Source organism: Microcaecilia unicolor, chromosome 5 (assembly GCF_901765095.1).
Source record: "Microcaecilia unicolor chromosome 5, aMicUni1.1, whole genome shotgun sequence".
NCBI classification, from domain to species: domain Eukaryota; kingdom Metazoa; phylum Chordata; class Amphibia; order Gymnophiona; family Siphonopidae; genus Microcaecilia; species Microcaecilia unicolor.
The window spans coordinates 80,196,504-80,216,217 of record NC_044035.1 but is presented as its reverse complement, the minus strand read 5'-3'; the positions used below and the strand labels follow the sequence as shown (position 1 = coordinate 80,216,217).

Below are 19,714 nucleotides of genomic sequence, written 5' to 3'. Positions count from 1 at the left end.
TTTGCTATCTTTTAGAAAAGGGCTTCAGCAATCTCTTCCCATCTATTTAATTCAGAGGTTCAAAACCCAGTCAGGACACACACAAATGATCAGATTTTTCAGGACACCCATAAAAAATGTGCATGAGATGGATTTGCATGCAATGAAGGCAGTGCATGCAAATTCTCATTAATATTCTCAATGGATATCTTGAAAAACAGACTGGTTTGGTGTGTCCCGAGGACTGGGCTGAGAATCCCTGATTTAATTGCTTCTATTTTAGCTTTTGTTTTTTTTTGCCTGATTTTTTTTTTTGTTGCTTGTTTATATGTACATCATCTTAACTGGATTTGCTGAAGAAGAGGGTATATAAAGATTTTAAGTACATAAATAAAATAAAACTATTATCTTGTACTTTTATTGATGAAATTTCAGAAGTTCTTACCAAACAATTTTTTCATACTATCACTAATACTATTAATACTAAGGGGGAAGTTATCAAGGTTGTCCATACCTTGATATAACACAGGGTTCAGCAACCTGCGGTATCTCAGTCTCGCAGGTTGATAAATCTTGTAGTAAAATAACAATACTGCTTGCGAGCCACCTTGCAAACAGCATTATTCCAACGGCTTGGGAGCATTTGGTCACAAAGCCATGGCCCAATACTCCCAAGCCAGTAAAGCCCACTCTTCCCAAGGCCTTACTTGCCCCTCCCCTGGCTCCAGAGCCCCTCACGTTAAAATCCAACCCATCCCATCCCCAGAATGTCCAAGACCCCTCCACCACACAGCCCTAGACACCCTAAAGGGCCTACCATCTTAAATATTGTTGGTCCAGGGGGTCTTCAGACATTAGTGATGCCCAGTTGTTTCTGCCCAGTCTGGTGCTATTTGTAAAATGGTACCTCAAGTGGCAGTCTATGGCCATGTGGGGCCCTGGGGGGAGTGTGGAGGGGCTTGGACATTTGGGGGCTGGGGGTGGACAGGGTTTGAGCCTGTGGGGGGGGGGGGGGGTTGGAGCCAGGAGGTTAAGGCCTCTGGGAGGTGATAAGATGGGGAAGCCTGCTCTGTTGGTCTGGGATCATCGGGTTGTGGTTATGCTGTGATTTGGGAGGGGGGGCCCTAACGTGACGCGGTATATCACAAGTCACATTATGATATTTACATACTAATGAGATGCAAAATGTGCATTTGCATTTTTTGCATCTCATTACTATGAAACCCGCAGTAAATTTTGCCAAGCTGTGTTAGAGCCCTTTAAGTTGTGTTAAGAGGCAACTAACGCAACTTAAAGTCCTAACACAGCTTGACAGTTCCTCCCCTAAATCTCCAATTCACCAATTATTATACACAAACCAGGTACATGTCACCAGAATTATACAATTAAATTATCACAGAAAATGTAAACATTTTATTTGGCAGTTTTTTCTCAAACATCTGAATAGGCAAATGGAAAAGTAAACTTTTATATTCTTCATATTATGAGATGTAATATTTACAGACTGCAGATGCAAAGACCAGTTAACAGTGGTGTTTTTTTCAGTTGAGCCTCTAAAACCACTAGACTTGACAATTAAAAATGAAGACGCTACTTATGTTTTTTTCCCAACTTTTGGATGCATTCATCCAAAAGTATGATTAGAAGGAGATTTGACATGCATTTACTTCATTATGTCTTTTCTACAGTAGCATATCTTCTGTGGTAAGCTTAGCGTTTTATGCTCATGCACTTAAGTCAATTATGACATGTTTATAAATCTGTGTAGTTCCTTTAAAACTTGAGGCAAAGAGAAAATCACGTTTCTCTATGGAAACATGTATGAAAGATCTTGGTGCCTGGATGTTTAGCTCTTGAAATTTCACAAATTTTCCTTTATCAATATCCCAGTTGTACACTTGGGTGAAGGAGTAATCACTTCCAAGAACTGCATATTTATGATTATTGATTTCAACGGGCTGGAATACCATAGATCCTCGCGATGGCATCCTCTGAACATCTAAAAAAGCTGACCCTTCCCATTTCATAACCCTGGAATCACCAATAAATCTTGTTAAGCAAACGTAGACATCATCTTTGACCATGAAATGTTTCACTGCGTACACATCCTCCATATCTGGAATATCCATGCGCTTAACAAATTCATTTGCAGCTTTGTTCCACTGATATATTACAGGACGTTGGGAGCTACTTGACAGGATTAGGTGAGGTTTGTTTACTATTTCAAAGTATTCCACATCAGTATCTCTGTACCACGGATGGAGGGACTGGTGGGAGTAGAATCCATTTCCGTTCCACTTATAAACAGTGGTAAAACCAGCTTTGGAGCTGTCAGCAACAACAAAGTACCACTCTCCATCGATTCTGAACGTTTCAATGTCGTTGGGCTTTCGGATTTTGAGAACTTCAATATCCTGAATTTTTATAAATTTATTTGCCAAACTGTCTCTTTTGTAAATATGAGAACCTCCGAACAGCTGAGCAACAATAACATAGAGCTGCTTCTCAATAACAATAGGCTTGCAAACGACCGTGGAAGAACCTGCAAAAAATTGTAAAAGAATAGAAGGATAGGGCTTTCCCTTGAGGAAGAAAATAACACAATTTCAAATGTCCTTAATTCATACCTGTAATGTTGTCATAGATTCTGAAATGCATTTCTACATGGTCCCATTCAAGAAAGATGCACTTTCCAATATAAGGCTGAGCCAGAACCACATACTCGTCATTCTTGTAAGTAAATGTATCCACGGACAAAGACTGATACGGCAAGGACTGAAAAACTGCAAACTCTGCAAAAGAACAAGCAAGAGTTGACAAGTGCAGTCTTATGCTGATATTGTTATTTTGCAAATACACCCTGATATTTTACTTATTATTGCACTTATTCTGTATCCCATACAAGAAATGAACCTGACAGTTACTTAGCTAGGTTACACAGCTCACAGTCTAAAACTAAATAGATAGCAGGGTATATGCGAGTCCCTTGATTATGAACCATTTATCACAGGTTGAAGACAAACCCTGAGCATGGTGATCAACGTGGGCTACCATTAAATGTGTTCTTTTACCATTATTCCGTACTATTTTAGCATAAGTCCCATTTTATTTGCAATCCGATCTAGTACCTAATAACATGTCTTCATACTCCATGTTGATAATCTCCCCCCCCAAACTTGAGATGTGATCTTTCAGGGACAAATTTCCACTTTATTAGATGCATACCCCTGAAATCAACAGTAGCGATATAATTATCAGCATAGGCTACTGTTAAGACATGTTATTTTACCACTAACTTGTACATTAGTTAGTGGTAAAATAACACATTTAGCATACCTTCCCCCTTACATCTTGTACAGAAAACATACATGAGATACAAAGGGTCTCTTGTACTAGAGTGCAGCCCTGTGCAGTAAGGGGTAGATTCCACAAAGGGTTGCACTAGGCACAAATTCTGTAACGACAATTGACCGTGAAGCTGTTATTATAGAATAGGGTGTAAGTCGGCATGCGTGTGTCTAACTTTAGGCGTGAGCATTTAGGTTTGTGTAAATGCTAGTGCATAAAATTGACAGTTTCTTCAGTGATAGTATTCTGTAACTTAGGGCTGCAACAGCAAGACTCACCCTTGACCCACCTATGGGCATGTCCCCTTTGTAGTTGTGTGCTACAGCATTTTAGCACTTACCAGCTGATATTCAATTTGAGTTAACTGGCCAGGAACAGCCACTGACTAGTTAACTTGCATTTCGGTAGATAACTGGTCATTTTCAGCAGGCATTTAACCAGTTTTTGCCAGTGAAAATGCCTAGTTAGTGCCAAAAATAAAGCCAGCTGTATGGGGGGTATTCCGGGGGCATGACCGGTTAAGTCCCCAATATTTGGAACTTAACCAACCAGACTCAGCGGCCAAATAAGGCTGCATAAAGAACAGGCCTACCTTTGTCCATTAAGCCATGCTGGTTGAGTCTGAATGTCGACTTAACTGGTCATGTGCTAGCCAGCATTGAAAAACCTGGATATTCAATGCCAGTCACCAGAAACGTTCTGCCTTCTCAATAGGAACTAGCTTTAATACATGCTAATGAACATTTCCATGTGGTAACTTCAGAGGACGTACTGGACATGCCCCCAACAATTACTAAGTAGAAAGTTGCACGAGGACAGAAATTGAACCCATCCCTGCAAGCAATCTCCTCCATCCCCACCTGTATCTATAACTTTCAGAAGTACTTTTTTTAAATTGAGTTTTATAGTTAGTGTTAATGAAAATACAAACACAAACATGTGCCAAAGCAACATAAAACCAATACTCCTCCTAATTCCTCACCCTGAAACCAGTTCTCTGCCCATCCTGCATAAGATCTCTTTGGATCCCTTCTTACTTACTATTCCCCTCCTCCATTTCAAGCACCAATGGCCAAAATCTTTTCCCCTAAAGAGGTACCCCACAGAAACTGTATCCATCCCCACGGATCTGGTGGGGATTCCCGCAAACCCTGTTCCCATGCAGCCTTCCTACTTATTGGACATTAATTTTTGCTGTTAAGGCACGGTAGGTCAAAAACTGAAGACACTTTAGTAAAAGGGCCCCAATATTTGACCTTACCTATGTAAAGGCAGTATATCAAGTAAATAAATAAACATAAACATTTTTACAAGGGTGTGTTACACTATACAAATCAACTCTCCAGTGTGCAATAGAAAAACGATATGTCAGATCAAAAGAGCAAATTACTCATGTTAAACAAGCTGTGACTCTAAAAACATAGTTAAAAAGTAAAGGAGACGTTAGTGGCGTAGCCAAGGGTGGGCCTGGGTGGGCCCAGGCCCACCTACTTTGGGCTCAGGCCTACCCAGTAGCAGCACACCTATGAAGTGTCTGGCAGGGATTCCCAAGCCCCAGCAGCTGAAAATTCCTGTCCTTCCTGCATACCAGCCTTCCCTCTGATGTATTCTTGCCTATGCGGAAACAGGAAGTTGCATCAGAGGGAAGGCTGTGGAACCAACATGAGCAGTGTGTATTACTTACTGCTTGCTGCCAGTGAAAATCTGCTATTTAAAAGGTATGGGGGAGGGGGATGTTTGAGAGACCATATGGCATGCAGGCGAGAGAGGGAGAGACCAAATCACTTGTGGGACAGGGCGGAGTTCTGCCCACCCATCTTGGCCCCAGGCCCACCCAAAATTGGGTGTCTGGCTACGCCCCTGAGTGCAACAAATTCCTATTACTAATTCATTTGCCAGATGGTATCTGGAGTGGAGATGTAGCCTAATGGTTAGCACAGCAGGCTTTGATCCTGGCATCCTGAGTTCACTTCCCACTGCAGTCACTCAGCCCTCCACTGCCTTAGGTAGAAAACCCAAGATTGGGTAAGTTGCCTTAGGTACAAAACCCAAGATTGTGAGGCTGCTTAACTTGGGCAGTTAATTGCATAAGTGCTAAATCTGCCCCTGGACCATCCACAAAACAGCTACCCCTACAACTTTCAGTACTCCATCCTTAAATGTTTTAATCGCACAAAACAATTATGTTTTCAGTAAAACTATGTATAACAAACTTAGGAGGAAAATTATCAATGTGGGCTACCATTAAGATGTGTTATTTTTCTGCTAACTCCAGTTATTAGTTACTAGGCCTCATTGCATAAAGTTGTACCTGTACTATAATAGCACAAATTAGTGGTAAAATAACACATCTTAATGGCAGCCCATGTTGATAATTATGCCCCTTACAGACAAAAATAGACTTGTACATTATGAAAGTTTTCACACAAGTCTCAGATATAATTTTCTTTCATGCTCAATTTCTACATCTTTGTAGAGTATGCAGTAGTTTAGAGTACCATTAGGGGCCATTGGCATCATAATGGATTCCAGTGCTGATCCGGGTGGCAGCAAAGAGGGATCGCTGCTGCCTGGGACCCACTACTCCTCTGCTGCTGACCCCTGCATAGGTCCTGGGGAGGCTCAGTGGGGATGGAGGGTAGGGCAAGGGGCAGGACTTATGGGGTGGGGGCATGGATTATTTGGCAGTGGGTGGGCTTTTATCTGAGGGGGATCAGGCTGCTAGAATCAGGGGCTTGATGGACGATTTTTTGCAACATCGGGGCTGGGATTGAGAGAGCATTGGGTGTGCTCAGGCGGGGGACGAGGAAAGGGTAGTGCTGCTGCAGGTAGCTGTACTATGGTGTGTTAACACACAGACACCTCGTCTATCGGCCTAGGCATGTAAGGCGGTGGACGTTGGTTAACTGTGTGGCCTGTGCAGTAAATGCAGGACAGATGCAGGGCATTCTGTTGTAGCTTGTTAAGAAAACATGTACCAATTTTGTGAAATGTCTTGCTGGGTAAACATTACCTATTATACACGTGGAATATCACTTTCATATGAAAAAGAGATCTAAACATAAGTCTGATAAAAATGTCCAATTCCTGTTTGCCTTGAGCCATTTCAAATATATTCCGACTATTTCAGGTAAGCACATATTCACTCGATTATGTTATGCAGCAAGTATTAATAACAAATTACCTGTGGTAATGCAGTCAAAATCCTTTCGCGAGAGGCTGTTGATTTTACGTCCTTTGTATTCAGAAGGACTTTCGCAGTAGATCTGCTCAACTGTTGCATTGGTGCTATCCAGCCATTCCACTAACCATTTCAGTTTACAGTCACAATGAAATAAGTTCCCTCTCAGGTCCCTAAAAAAAAAAAAAAATTTCATCTTCCATGCAAACAAATCAAAAATGCACTCAGCGATCACTACAATCCTGACTGTACATATTTGATATTATTTTCAAGCACTACTCACCAGGCTCAGTTTTTGCTGGGTGGTGTCTCATCAGGATTCCCATTACTTGCTCTGCCGTCCTTTCTTTCTTTCTTTTTGACCTAGCAGTTTCCTTTTGCTCCTTTCTACTTCCAGAGTGCACCAGAACTAAGGCAGGGTGACAGGGACATGCCCGGGTGCCATTGTTCCATGGCTGCTGACCTCAGCTCTTTCAGGAGGGGCACCACATTGTTGTTTTGTGTGGCGATGCCCCAGGTGCCACATCTTGCCCTGCTCCATCTCAGTTAGAAGTATGACTGGAATATGGTGAAATTAGCCTTCATTTGTAACTACCTAGGGATCCTTTTACTAAGCTGCAGGAAAAAGGGCCCTGCGGTAGCGGTGGAGGCCATTTTTCCCATGCACCAGGGCCCATTTTACTACAGTGGGTAAAAAGCCCCTAAAAGAAATGGCCATGCATTAAGAGTACTCTTACCGTGTGGCCGTTCTGGTTGGGGGGGGGGGGGTACTTACCACCACTCATTGAGGTGGCGGTAATGGCTCCAGTGTTAACTGGGCAGCATGTGGCAATGCCTGATTACTGCCCTGCTATTAAAAAATGATGCGCACTCAAGCTGGAACTACCACTGGTGGCCACATTGGGCTGGTGGTAGTTCCGGGAGAGCATGTGGTAAGCCCGTGTTGGGCTTACCAATGCTTTGTAAAAGGGCTCCCTAGTTTGGTTCTGGTCCAGGGGTCGTGCACCAGAGCATCATCTGGAACCCTATAATCATAGGCCCTGAATTCATCCACCAATTGTGACCCTTAAGCAATGACTCCTTCCTCCCTTCCTTAATACTATGACCGTCCTTTTGCAGCAACACTAGCTCCAGCTAACCCAGGGAATGGAGGACCCAACTCAGAGATCAAATCAAGAACCTGCTGCATGATGCTATACAGCTACCAGGCTGGCCTATTACTTTTTTTCAGCCTGGGCATTTATGGAATCTATTCTTTGGAAACTCAAACAATAAAACTCTGTCGGCCGACATTCAAAAGGGCCTTCTAACCGGATAAGGTCTTGTTGAGCCCAACATTCAGCAACACTATCTGGATAGTAATTCTGAATATTTCCACTGATAAAACTACACAAGGGAAAAAAAATCCCCTCTCTCCCTCCACACAAAATGTCTCTTGTTTGAATAGAAAAATAAATTAGAGAGCAGACTTAAGCATACCATACATTTTTCCTCAGTTCTGGCCCCAAATGACTTTGAAAAACGTAATTTTTTACAACCCATACTAAAATGTGTTCAGTGTGTGTTTTTGTTATAAGCTCCTGTATTAAAGTGTATTCTATTTTCTGTTCACCAATGTACATAACAAATATTGTCTGTACTCTGTGTTAAAACCTTCAGAAAGTATTCATGGAGTGTAACCGACAGTTTACAATGTAAGAGGTGCTGGCTCCGATGGGAAACGTTTAACATCTTTTTCATGGCCCAATTTGTGGCATGACTAGATATGTTAGAAAGTTTGTTTTCTTCTTGTCTGTCTACAAGGTCACTTCATAGTGCTGTCCTTTGTTGCAATCTACGTAAAGTGCTTCAAATCTGTGCCAAGGGGACTGAATCCAAAAATGCATAATGGAAGCATAGTTACTGCTCTAGATTTCTACTTGAGCTTTTGTCTTTTCTACCACACAGCTAAGTGAAATGCTCCTTAATCTGGCCATGGGTTTAGGAATACCTCTCCCAATTTTGCATGTGTGTGCGTCCTGGTTATGGGTTCTAACAACCTCAGGCTAGATTTTGTTTTTATATGTGTCATTCATTATCCCTTGTGTATTGTTATAAAATGAGGAGGGCTAGCTCAGCGGTAATGTTGAACAGTGCTATGTGAACAACCTGAGTTTAATGCACAGGAAAGGTTTTTTGCTTCATAGGCTGTAGAGGCTACCTCGTATAAGCCTCTGGAAGAGAAGGAGTCAAAGTCATTTTGCAAATGCTTCACCTACTGGCTGGACTTAGCCAGATTCTAGAAGGAGCCACAGTTTGTGATCCCTAGCTGAGGGCTATTGCTGTGGTTCTTGGATGAGTTGGAGGTACATGGGCTACAAAATAGTGGAATAAACCACGGTTATTTGCACATGGAGATTTGAGATGCCTTAAATCAACAGAGGCCAGTTCTGATTGACCTGGGAGCCTAAAGGGGCAGAAGAAAACTACAAAGTTCAAACAACAAATGGGGAAGAGACATTTAAGAAACCCTCAGAACCTCCCTGCTCCTTCCACCCAAGCTAAAACAAAACCTAAATTCAAGAAAAAACAATTACAAAATGCCTTTGTACCATACTTTTGGTAACTTTGGTTTAAAATCCGTTGATTTCTTACACATTTGTTAAAGAGTCCAAGCCTTTGAAAATATCTTTTGGGAGTGTTTGAAGATTGTTGTGTGCCAAGCTCCTAAAAAAGAGAATGTTTTTTTATTAGAATAATATATAGAATGATATATAACATATCAAATCATAAATCTCTTTGAAAGTAAGAAATGCTGCTCAGTGACAGTTTTCTTTGAAAATGGAAGGTATTGTATCTCTCAGGGCAACTTTGTTTTTGCAGGTACCGTTTCCCAGCAATAACCACAGAACAACTGTATTAGCAAAATTCAGGGTCAAGAAATAAAGAGTTGCCAGCATATATTATTTAGTGACTACTACTGGACTGGTCATATATGAGGGGTAATTATATAAAAGGGCTCCTAGGTGAAAAGTCCAAAAATACATCCATTTTGAATTTTATAATGGCAACATACAGTGGGGGAAATAAGTATTTGATCCCTTGCTGATTTTGTAAGTTTGCCCACTGACAAAGACATGAGCAGCCCATAATTGAAGGGTAGGTTATTGGTAACAGTGAGAGATAGCACATCACAAATTAAATCCGGAAAATCACATTGTGGAAAGTATATGAATTTATTTGCATTCTGCAGAGGGAAATAAGTATTTGATCCCCCACCAACCAGTAAGAGATCTGGCCCCTACAGACCAGGTAGATGCTCCAAATCAACTCGTTACCTGCATGACAGACAGCTGTCGGCAATGGTCACCTGTATGAAAGACACCTGTCCACAGACTCAGTGAATCAGTCAGACTCTAACCTCTACAAAATGGCCAAGAGCAAGGAGCTGTCTAAGGATGTCAGGGACAAGATCATACACCTGCACAAGGCTGGAATGGGCTACAAAACCATCAGTAAGACGCTGGGCGAGAAGGAGACAACTGTTGGTGCCATAGTAAGAAAATGGAAGAAGTACAAAATGACTGTCAATCGACAAAGATCTGGGGCTCCACGCAAAATCTCACCTCGTGGGGTATCCTTGATCATGAGGAAGGTTAGAAATCAGCCTACAACTACAAGGGGGGAACTTGTCAATGATCTCAAGGCAGCTGGGACCACTGTCACCACGAAAACCATTGGTAACACATTACGACATAACGGATTGCAATCCTGCAGTGCCCGCAAGGTCCCCCTGCTCCGGAAGGCACATGTGACGGCCCGTCTGAAGTTTGACAGTGAACACCTGGATGATGCCGAGAGTGATTGGGAGAAGGTGCTGTGGTCAGATGAGACAAAAATTGAGCTCTTTGGCATGAACTCAACTCGCCGTGTTTGGAGGAAGAGAAATGCTGCCTATGACCCAAAGAACACCGTCCCCACTGTCAAGCATGGAGGTGGAAATGTTATGTTTTGGGGGTGTTTCTCTGCTAAGGGCACAGGACTACTTCACCGCATCAATGGGAGAATGGATGGGGCCATGTACCGTACAATTCTGAGTGACAACCTCCTTCCCTCCGCCAGGGCCTTAAAAATGGGTCGTGGCTGGGTCTTCCAGCACGACAATGACCCAAAACATACAGCCAAGGCAACAAAGGAGTGGCTCAGGAAGAAGCACATTAGGGTCATGGAGTGGCCTAGCCAGTCACCAGACCTTAATCCCATTGAAAACTTATGGAGGGAGCTGAAGCTGCGAGTTGCCAAGCGACAGCCCAGAACTCTTAATGATTTAGAGATGATCTGCAAAGAGGAGTGGACCAAAATTCCTCCTGACATGTGTGCAAACCTCATCATCAACTACAGAAGACGTCTGACCGCTGTGCTTGCCAACAAGGGTTTTGCCACCAAGTATTAGGTCTTGTTTGCCAGAGGGATTAAATACTTATTTCCCTCTGCAGAATGCAAATAAATTCATATACTTTCTACAATGTGATTTTCCGGATTTAATTTGTGATGTGCTATCTCTCACTGTTACCAATAACCTACCCTTCAATTATGGGCTGCTCATGTCTTTGTCAGTGGGCAAACTTACAAAATCAGCAAGGGATCAAATACTTATTTCCCCCACTGTAGGTGCAAATTCACACAAATTTACACCTGCTACGAATATGGTGTAATTTTGTGCATATTTAGCAATTACAGCTGTACTGAATAGCATATTTAACTATTTTGCAGAATACAAATAATGAAAAATATTATTTAGCCAAATACCGAATATGAATATGAAGCATGTTGAGCCAGTTACAGTAATATTCTACAAAGAAAATTAGGTACCTGCTTTTCTTTATAGAATACATTTGAAATAGGTGCCTCTTTCTCCACTTATCCTAGATGCCCTGTTATAGAATTACTCTCCATATATTTACTGTGTGGACATATTCACATATAGTCAGATCTTGGAAAGGAATCCTTTCACATCATTTCATCCTGCTGAAAATAAATTTAAAGAAACATGCTAAAACATGCTTGATCTGTCCAGTTCAGCTTGGAGGAAATCTTGTTTGTTAGCAAAAAAAAATTTATTTTAATCTATTAGATTGAGAAAACCTCACCATCTAGTTATACAGAGAACACAAATGCATGAGCTGCTACGCATGAAAAAAAAAGTCAGCAATCTAGGCTAGTGTCCAATGGATGAAATAAATTTAAATAATAAGGGATTTATATATTAATTTACATATTTGGTCTATCACCCTTTCTTGCACATGTCAAGGCAGTTTAGAACATACTTCAAATAATAGCAGTTCATAAATAGGGCAAAAAGGATAACACACAGTAACAAGTGCAGAAACTATGAGGCGGTGAGATGAACTTACAAATATGTAACATGACACAAAAGGGTGATGAATTTGTGGTGGAGACAAAAACAGTCTCCACCACAAATTCAAGGACAAGTTCATAGGATCTCTAAGGAATGATAGGGATAGTAGATAGCACGAATGGGCAGACTGGATAGGCCATATGGTCTTTATCTGCCTACATTTTTCTCTGTTTCTATGTAAAAGGAGACTGGTTTGCAGCATCAGATAACCAACCTAAAACCCTTTAAAAGGTACTAAAGGAAACCAGGGTCTGTAGAGCTTTCTTGAACCTCAGATAGTTACTCTCATCCCTTAGCTCCAGGGCAAGGAATTTCACTGAATTGGCACTACAGCGCTAAAGGCAGAATGATGTGTGCATTCAAGAGTAACATTTATGGAATTGGGAACTGTTAGACAGTTGTCCTACAAGATCCCCAGAGAACCAGTCGATAATACCTTGTAACGGTGTGTACAGAAGACCATGTCACCACCCGACAAATGTCATCCACCGAAACCGCCTGCACCTCCGCCCAGGACACCACTTGCGCCTTGGTGGAATGAACTTTAACTGCATTAGGTGGCGTCTTCCTAGCCAACAGGTAAGTCGAAGCAATGGCATCCCACAGCCACCATGCAATCGTTGCCTTAGATGCCTGGAGATCCTTCTGAGGTCCTTCAAAGAGCACAAAGAGATGGTCCGAGTGCCAGAAGTTGTTGGTAACCTCCAGGTAGCGAAAGATAACCCGGTGCACATCCAGACACAGGTGCGACCTATAGTTCGGCGGGAGGATTACCTGGAGGACTATAGGTCACTCCTGTGTCTGGATGTGCACCGGGTTCTCTTTCGCTACCTGGAGACCACCTTGGGAAGAAAGGACATAGCGGTCTGAAGCTGAACCCACACCTCCATAAAGGTGAGAAAGGGGTCCCTACGGGACAGGGTCTACAGCTCTGAAATTCTTATGGCAGAGGACATGGCCACCAAAAAGACCATCTTCAACATGAAATCCTTCAGAGCAGCCTGACCCAGCGACCCAAAGGACACCCACTGGAAAGCTCGCAACACCAAGTTGAGCTACTAATCCAGGCAAAGTGGTTGCCTGATTCATTAATGTTTCTTTCATAACACTTACAAGATGTTGCATGAAGCAGTGCCATCTTGTCATCGAGCACTGCTGCCACACATTGGGTAAGGTGATGGGCCATCTCTTCAGACATAATAAGAACGGGCTGCTCTAGGCCAAATGCCATTTTGCTACTAGTTCTCTGTCTTCTCCACTGCAGTTTTATTTAACTTATATGATATACTCACTTATGTTCACAAAGCCAGACAGCTCTAACGCCAGCTTAAGCTGACAGTTTGCCGAATTCGAGAAAGTATTACAAGCTTAATTGGGAATAGAAGAGGAGCTCTGCTGAGGTGAGTCCACTCTTCATCCTGCTTGTTGACGGAGTAAACATTAATGAAAAATTGCACAGTACTATTATGACCTGATTCATTAAAATCTCCCCCCCCCCCCCCCCCCCCCCCCCCCCCCACACACACACAAAAGCATCAGTGAATTGACCCCTTAAAATAGATTTAATAGCTCAGGGGTCAGTTTTCCCAGAGCTGCTGAAAAAAGATAACTGTTTTTATCTAGCTATTTTTAGTCAAATTTCAGTTAAACCTAAGCAGCTGAAAATGTACCTTAATCCAGCTGGACCAATTTGAACAGGTAGATTTAACATGACACTCTGTGCAATTAGGTTAATCACTTATACTTAGCTGTTTAGTGCTGAATATTAGAGCTAACTAATTAAGTTATAAATACATTCCAGGAAATGCCTCTGGTATCACTCTCTTTTCTAAATTTATATGGCTTGCACATGTGATGCAGGATTTTAGAAAGGATGTGGAAATCAGAAATGGGACATCCAGATCAGGATGTCTCAAGTTTTGCTTGTATTTTAGAATAGGATCTGCCAATGTTCTAAAACACAAGGAATGAATGTTTGTGAACTGGTGATGTGCAGGAGGGGCATTCATTTTATGGACAAATTTTGTTCTTCTCACCACCGAGGAAACCTCCTCCACACTATCCAAACTCTCCAAGTCTCATTGCCACCTGGATCCGTGCCCCAATTATTTGATGAAAAATGCACCAGAAAGATTTATTACAGAACTCACCACCCACTTAAATTTCCTACTTCAACAAGGCTCCTTCCCCTCCGAACACGGCAATATTCTAGTTACACCGATACCGAAACCCCCCCCCCAAAAAACAGCGAATGACATCACCAACTATCGACCTGTGGCCATCCCTCTTCTAACCAAACTGATGGAAAATAGAGTGACCTCCCAACTTAACGAATTCATACAAAAATTCTCCACACTACATGAATCACAATTGGGTTTTCGACCTGCACACAGTACAGAAACAGTATTACTCACCCTGGTAACTAAGTTCAAACAAGAAATTTCAATTGGCATCAAAATACTTCTTCGGCAGTTCGACCTATCCAGTGCATTCGACATGGCAGACCATGACATTCTTACGAAACTACTGGACAAACTAGGGATCGGCAGAAACAAAATCAAGTAGATAAAAAGTTTTATCACCACCAGATCTTATCAGGTCAAAACAACCTCATCAATATCACCTGCATGGTCATCAAAATGCGGAGTCCCCCAAGGCTCACCCCTATCCCCGATCCTTTTCAACCTTATGATGATTCCTCTAGCAATATCCTTATCTAAACATGGCCTAAATCCCTACATCTACGCTGATGATGTCACAATATTCATCCCTTTCCAATCCACCCTTACAGAAATCTCAGAGAAAATAACCACTGCCATGAGCATCCCAACATCATGGGCCAACGCTTTCAAGATGAAAATGAATAAAGAAAAAAATCAATGCCTAATCCTTTCATCACAACACGCTACTCAGATCCCAACCACCCTGAACACCCCTGATGTTACAATCCAGGGGCGTAGCTACGGGTGGGCCTGGGTGGGCCAAGGCCCACCCAATCTTGGCTCAGGCCCACCCAGTCTTTTGTGTCCCTTTTCATCCACCTGCCACCATGCAGCACGAGACCCCTCCCATTGCACCTCGCTGGGTCCTCGGCTGCCGCTACTGCTTCCTGTGCTGGCCCGGAAGTTTACCTCAGAAGAGGCAGGAGGAGGACCGGCACAGGAAACAGTAGCGGCAGGCAGAGAGCTGTGGTCCAGTGCCTCTGCCTTGGTTGTCTTTTAATGTTCTTAAGATGAACCAGACCAGTAGCAATAAACAAAGAAGAAAGGCTACAAGGGACCACCTTCTATGCAATCCTCCTCCTGGTGGCTGAACCAGCAAGCGATCCGTCCCAGCGATCCATGCATGCGAGCTTTCCCTATCTCTCACCGCCCGTCTCCCTTCCCTGCCTCTAGGCGATGAGGCAGGCACTTTCGTCCAGGTAAGAGGCTTTTTCCTCTCTCTTTGATGGCAGCTTAGACACCTGCTGAGAATTGTCTGGGACAAGAGGCTTACCCCATGCTGTCTTGAGCTCTGTTATGGTTTTCTTGCATTCCTTCCATCAACTGGGGGTGGGGGTCATTCTATAAGCAGCAGGTAGACAAGGGCTAATTGAGCAGCAGGTAAAGCAACTTTGGATCTCCAACTTTAAAGGGGTGAAATGTTGAGACAGTGATAACAGTTTCTAGTTAAATTATTTTTATTGAAGTTTTGAAGAGGGTTTTGGTTTGATCCTTCCTTGTTCTCATCAAAATATTTAGCAGGAGAAACTGGATCACAGGATGGCAGGCATACTATTAAGAAATAAAGGATTTTTTTTTTAGTGGTGGTGGGTGGGCGGGGGAAGGGGGTTCCCGAGGTATTTCCTTGGGAATGGTAGATTTTCATATGTCATGAAGAATTATTTGTAAGTCTCTAGGCAGGCTTTTTGGTCTTATCAATCATTCATTAGCTTGGTATGCAGTCCAGAGGTGTAGCTAGTGGGGGCGCCTAGATTTCTTTACAAAACAGCGCCTATGCACATGCATGCGCCCCACCTTCCCACTTGCACGCGGTGGCGCCGTACCGCATATGCAGATGCTTCTACCTTCCTGCTTGCCGCCAGTTCCTGAACAGGAATGATGCAGGTGATCGTCGTCACCTCGGTCGGCCTGCCTCCCAGAAAGCGCACCAAAATCAAATAACAGACTGCTGCTGTTAGGGTTCCAGTGCCCGCACACTCCTCGACTCCTGTCCCCACACTGTGCTACCTGCAGAAGTGCTTGAAGCCAGGAGAAGGAGAACGTCATCCAGAGAGCTGCTCAGCCGGAGCTGCAGAGGCCACTGTGGTAGTAACTTAATCAGTGTTACCACATGGCCACTGCGGCTGAGGTGCGCTCTCTAGACAACGTTCTGCTCCTGCTTCTCCTGGCTTCAAGCAGAGCAGGCAGGCAGCACTGTGGGGGTGCATGGTGCCCAGGCCAGGGTCCTCCTCAGTGCACTTCTGTATCACCCAGTGTGTGGTCGGTGTAGGGCAGCCAGCTATTCAGCAGTGGTGCTTGGCCTTGGCTGAGGCTGTGAGGTTGAGATGTGAGCTGTTCTTTTTTCTTCTTCTTTGACTGCTGGCTTGGCTGTAGGGGTAAGGTAAGAAGGGTCCAGGGACCGTTCCATAGTGTGTGCTGTGTGAGATTATTAAAAATAAATGCGTGGTCCATCTGTAAAAAGTCTTTGTGCTTATTTTCCTAAGCTGTTCTATACAATACAGTTGGAGAAATTTCAGTGAGAATATCCTGTTTCTTGATCTTAACTGTTCATCTGTTTCTGTAATCTGCCTTTGGGAAGCCTGGTGTTATAAAGATGGAATATATTGAAATTAAATGGAAGTAGAATCAAACTCTGCTTTCATTGGGGACACATGGAATCACATCTGCATCTGATGTCTGTTTTGGTCACTTGGTGGCCCTTTACTAGGTGAAAACATCTCTGCATGAATAGAGGGGGAGTCCCATAGCCAGCCCCTCCAAATGACACTGATTTAAAATGTAGAACAAATTAGTACTATAATCATCAAACTAATACTTCCTCTTTGTACATCCGTATGCTGCACAAGCCAGCATGTTTGAAAATTAAGTGAGATTAAATAATGCTACCAACAATAAAGAACAACAAGGGTTTAGCAGCTCATAGGTTTGCTTGAATACATTTTTCCTATGTAATTATATTGCAGGATCCTGCCATGTGTGTTGAGAAGTTTGCTGTTGTAGTACACTTATGTATGGTCAATTTTAAGATATGGGATAATGTAATAATATTTAAAAATATAAATTTTTCCATTAAATATGTACATGGTTATGTTGATGTGGGGCAGCTGTTGGGCAGACTACTTAGAAATTCATTATCGAGGGCATTCTAAGGCATTATTTTGTAGTATCACAAGAAACACTACTATATACACACAATGCCCACCCATATTAGCTCTGGGCCCACCCAAAATCTCAGGTCTGGCTACGCCACTGTTACAATCCCTATATCTGACAATCTAAAAATCCTAGGAGTAACATTAGACAAACACCTAACTTTAGAAACTCATGCAAAAGCCACAATGAAGAAGATGTTCAACATGATGTGGGTATTGAAAATAGTAAAACCAATCCTCCCACAGAAAACTTTCCGCAATCTAGTACAATCCACAGTGCTCACCCATGCCGATTACTGCAACAGCATCTTCATCGGTTGTAAAGCCCAAATTATGAAAAAACTCCAAACCGTCCAAAACACAGTAGCTAGACTCATTTTGGGCAAATCACGATTCGAAAGCGCGACACCGTTATGGGAAAAACTGCACTGGCTCCCCATCAAGGAACGCATAAACTTCAAAGCCCACACAATGATCCACAAGATCCTCCATGGCGAATCTCCAAGCTACATGTCCAACCTGATTGATCTCCCATCCAGGAACTGGCTCAAATCTTCTTGAACATACCTCAATCTCCATCTTCCCAAATGCAAAGGCCTCAAATACAAAACCTACTACGCATCCAACTTCTCTGTTATAGGCAGCCAACTCTGGAATGCAATACCTCGACATATCAGGAAAACCATTGAACACCTACCCTTCCAGAAACTACTGAAGACTTACCTCTTCAAACAAGCCTACCCAAATGAACCATCCCAACTCTTGTACCCAACTCCACAACACTAATATTACCCAAACACCAATCCTTTCCCCACATCTCTTACTATTGTCCTACTCTATGTAACAATGTCATCTCTGATACTTTCAGGCATATTTTCAAAGCACTTTGGGAGGCTAAGTTCCATAGGTTTCTATGGAACTTTGGGAGGCTAAGTGCTTTGAAAATGAGCTTGTTTGTCTCTTACATTGTATTAACTCTGTGATACTTTGTACCACACCCTACGTAACTATGTCATCTCTGATACTTTGTTCCATACTTTGTATTAACTCTGTGTTACTTTGTACCATACCATGTAAGCCGCACTGAACCTGCTATCGAGTGGGAAAGAGCTGGGTATAAATGCTACAAATAAATAAATAAATAAAAATAACATAAATATCTGAAATATCAACAGGATCAATTTGACAATGTAACTATGTAGGTGCTAGAACATGCATGTGTATGTTCTGAAATAGCAAAATAAACAGATATGTTTGTCACATACATGTGTATGTCAACCATTTTAGAAACATGCATGTATATTTTTTTGGAAGCTGTTATAAAATCCGGGATCTCTTGCCAGTTTTGCTTTGTGGTGGTGGGGGGTAGGGGGATATAAACCACTGGGCGATTAACAGAAGCGATATCCCCTAATTAGAGAGTGACCAAAATAGGGGGGTTGGTTTCAGCTAAACCTCAATTTCAGCCAAAACCAAAACTAATTGCACCCCACCCCCATCCTCAGCAAAAGACGTCTCCCCGGGCTGCTCCCCTCCCCCACCCTTTACCAGTAGAGACCTGGCTCTCCCGGGTCCTGGGTCCCCTGTCTCTCTGACCACCCATAGGCCCTTCCCAGGCTTACCTTAAGGAGCCTTGGTGGTCTAGTGGCCTCTTTGGGACATGAGCAATCCCCATGCACTCCTGTCTATGCCTTCTGCACAGTCAAAATGGCTAACACAGTTTCCTGCAACAGCCTCATGAGACTGCCATGGGAGGTTGCAGCAGCCATTTTGAGGTTGGAACTGGCATAGGCAGGATCAACTGGAGACTGCTCTTGCCTATGTTGGTTCCAGTCTCAAAATGGCTGCCATGATCTTCCACGGCAGTCTTGCAAGAGTGATCATGGAAGGGAGGAGGATGGGTGGTATGGGGAGGGGGAGGGGGAGGGGGAGGAGAGTGATCACAGGAGGGGGCAGAGAGTGGTTGAGGGGATGGGAGGAATATGGATTTTGGGTTGGTTTTTGACACCAAAGCTGAAAATGGAACTGAAATTCAGTCAGCCTCTACTTCTAACCCCATCAGTGGACTGCTGCTCAATAGAACACGTTTCTGAAGCCTAGAGATTCCCTGGGCAGCAGGTGTATATCCCAGTGTCAATCTGTTTATAGACATGTGTTTCTCTTCTTAATGGGGAATATACATTTATTTTTAACCCCGCCCTAGCCCTGCCCAAAACATACCCAGACCTCACCTTCTTGACATATGCAGGATTTAAATTTTTAGAGTGTATATCCAAGCTTGGTAATGTCTAAAACGCGAATAATATTTAACTTGTTACATTTAGCTCATCAGAGAGGGTTATTTTGAACTGGAGAAGTCTAATTGGCTAACTCCAAAAGTCATGTGACTAAATCTTTTTAAAAATATACCCTCTACCCCTTAGCTTCAAAAAAT

General features: G+C 42.9%; 1 protein-coding gene across 1 annotated transcript in view; it reads right to left on the bottom strand.

Moving 5' to 3' along the window:
- Positions 1-1,377: 1,377 nt before the first annotated feature.
- The window catches only part of LGI1 (leucine rich glioma inactivated 1), a 46,228-nt gene continuing 27,891 nt past the window's right edge, over positions 1,378-19,714 (bottom strand). The window contains exons 5-8 of the mRNA XM_030204818.1: positions 9,143-9,214; positions 6,512-6,681; positions 2,607-2,771; positions 1,378-2,521 (exon numbers count right to left, since the gene is read on the bottom strand). Coding sequence (XP_030060678.1) covers positions 1,704-2,521; positions 2,607-2,771; positions 6,512-6,681; positions 9,143-9,214 — 1,225 coding nt within the window. The 3' untranslated portion in view covers positions 1,378-1,703. The remainder of the gene's footprint in view (positions 2,522-2,606; positions 2,772-6,511; positions 6,682-9,142; positions 9,215-19,714) is intronic.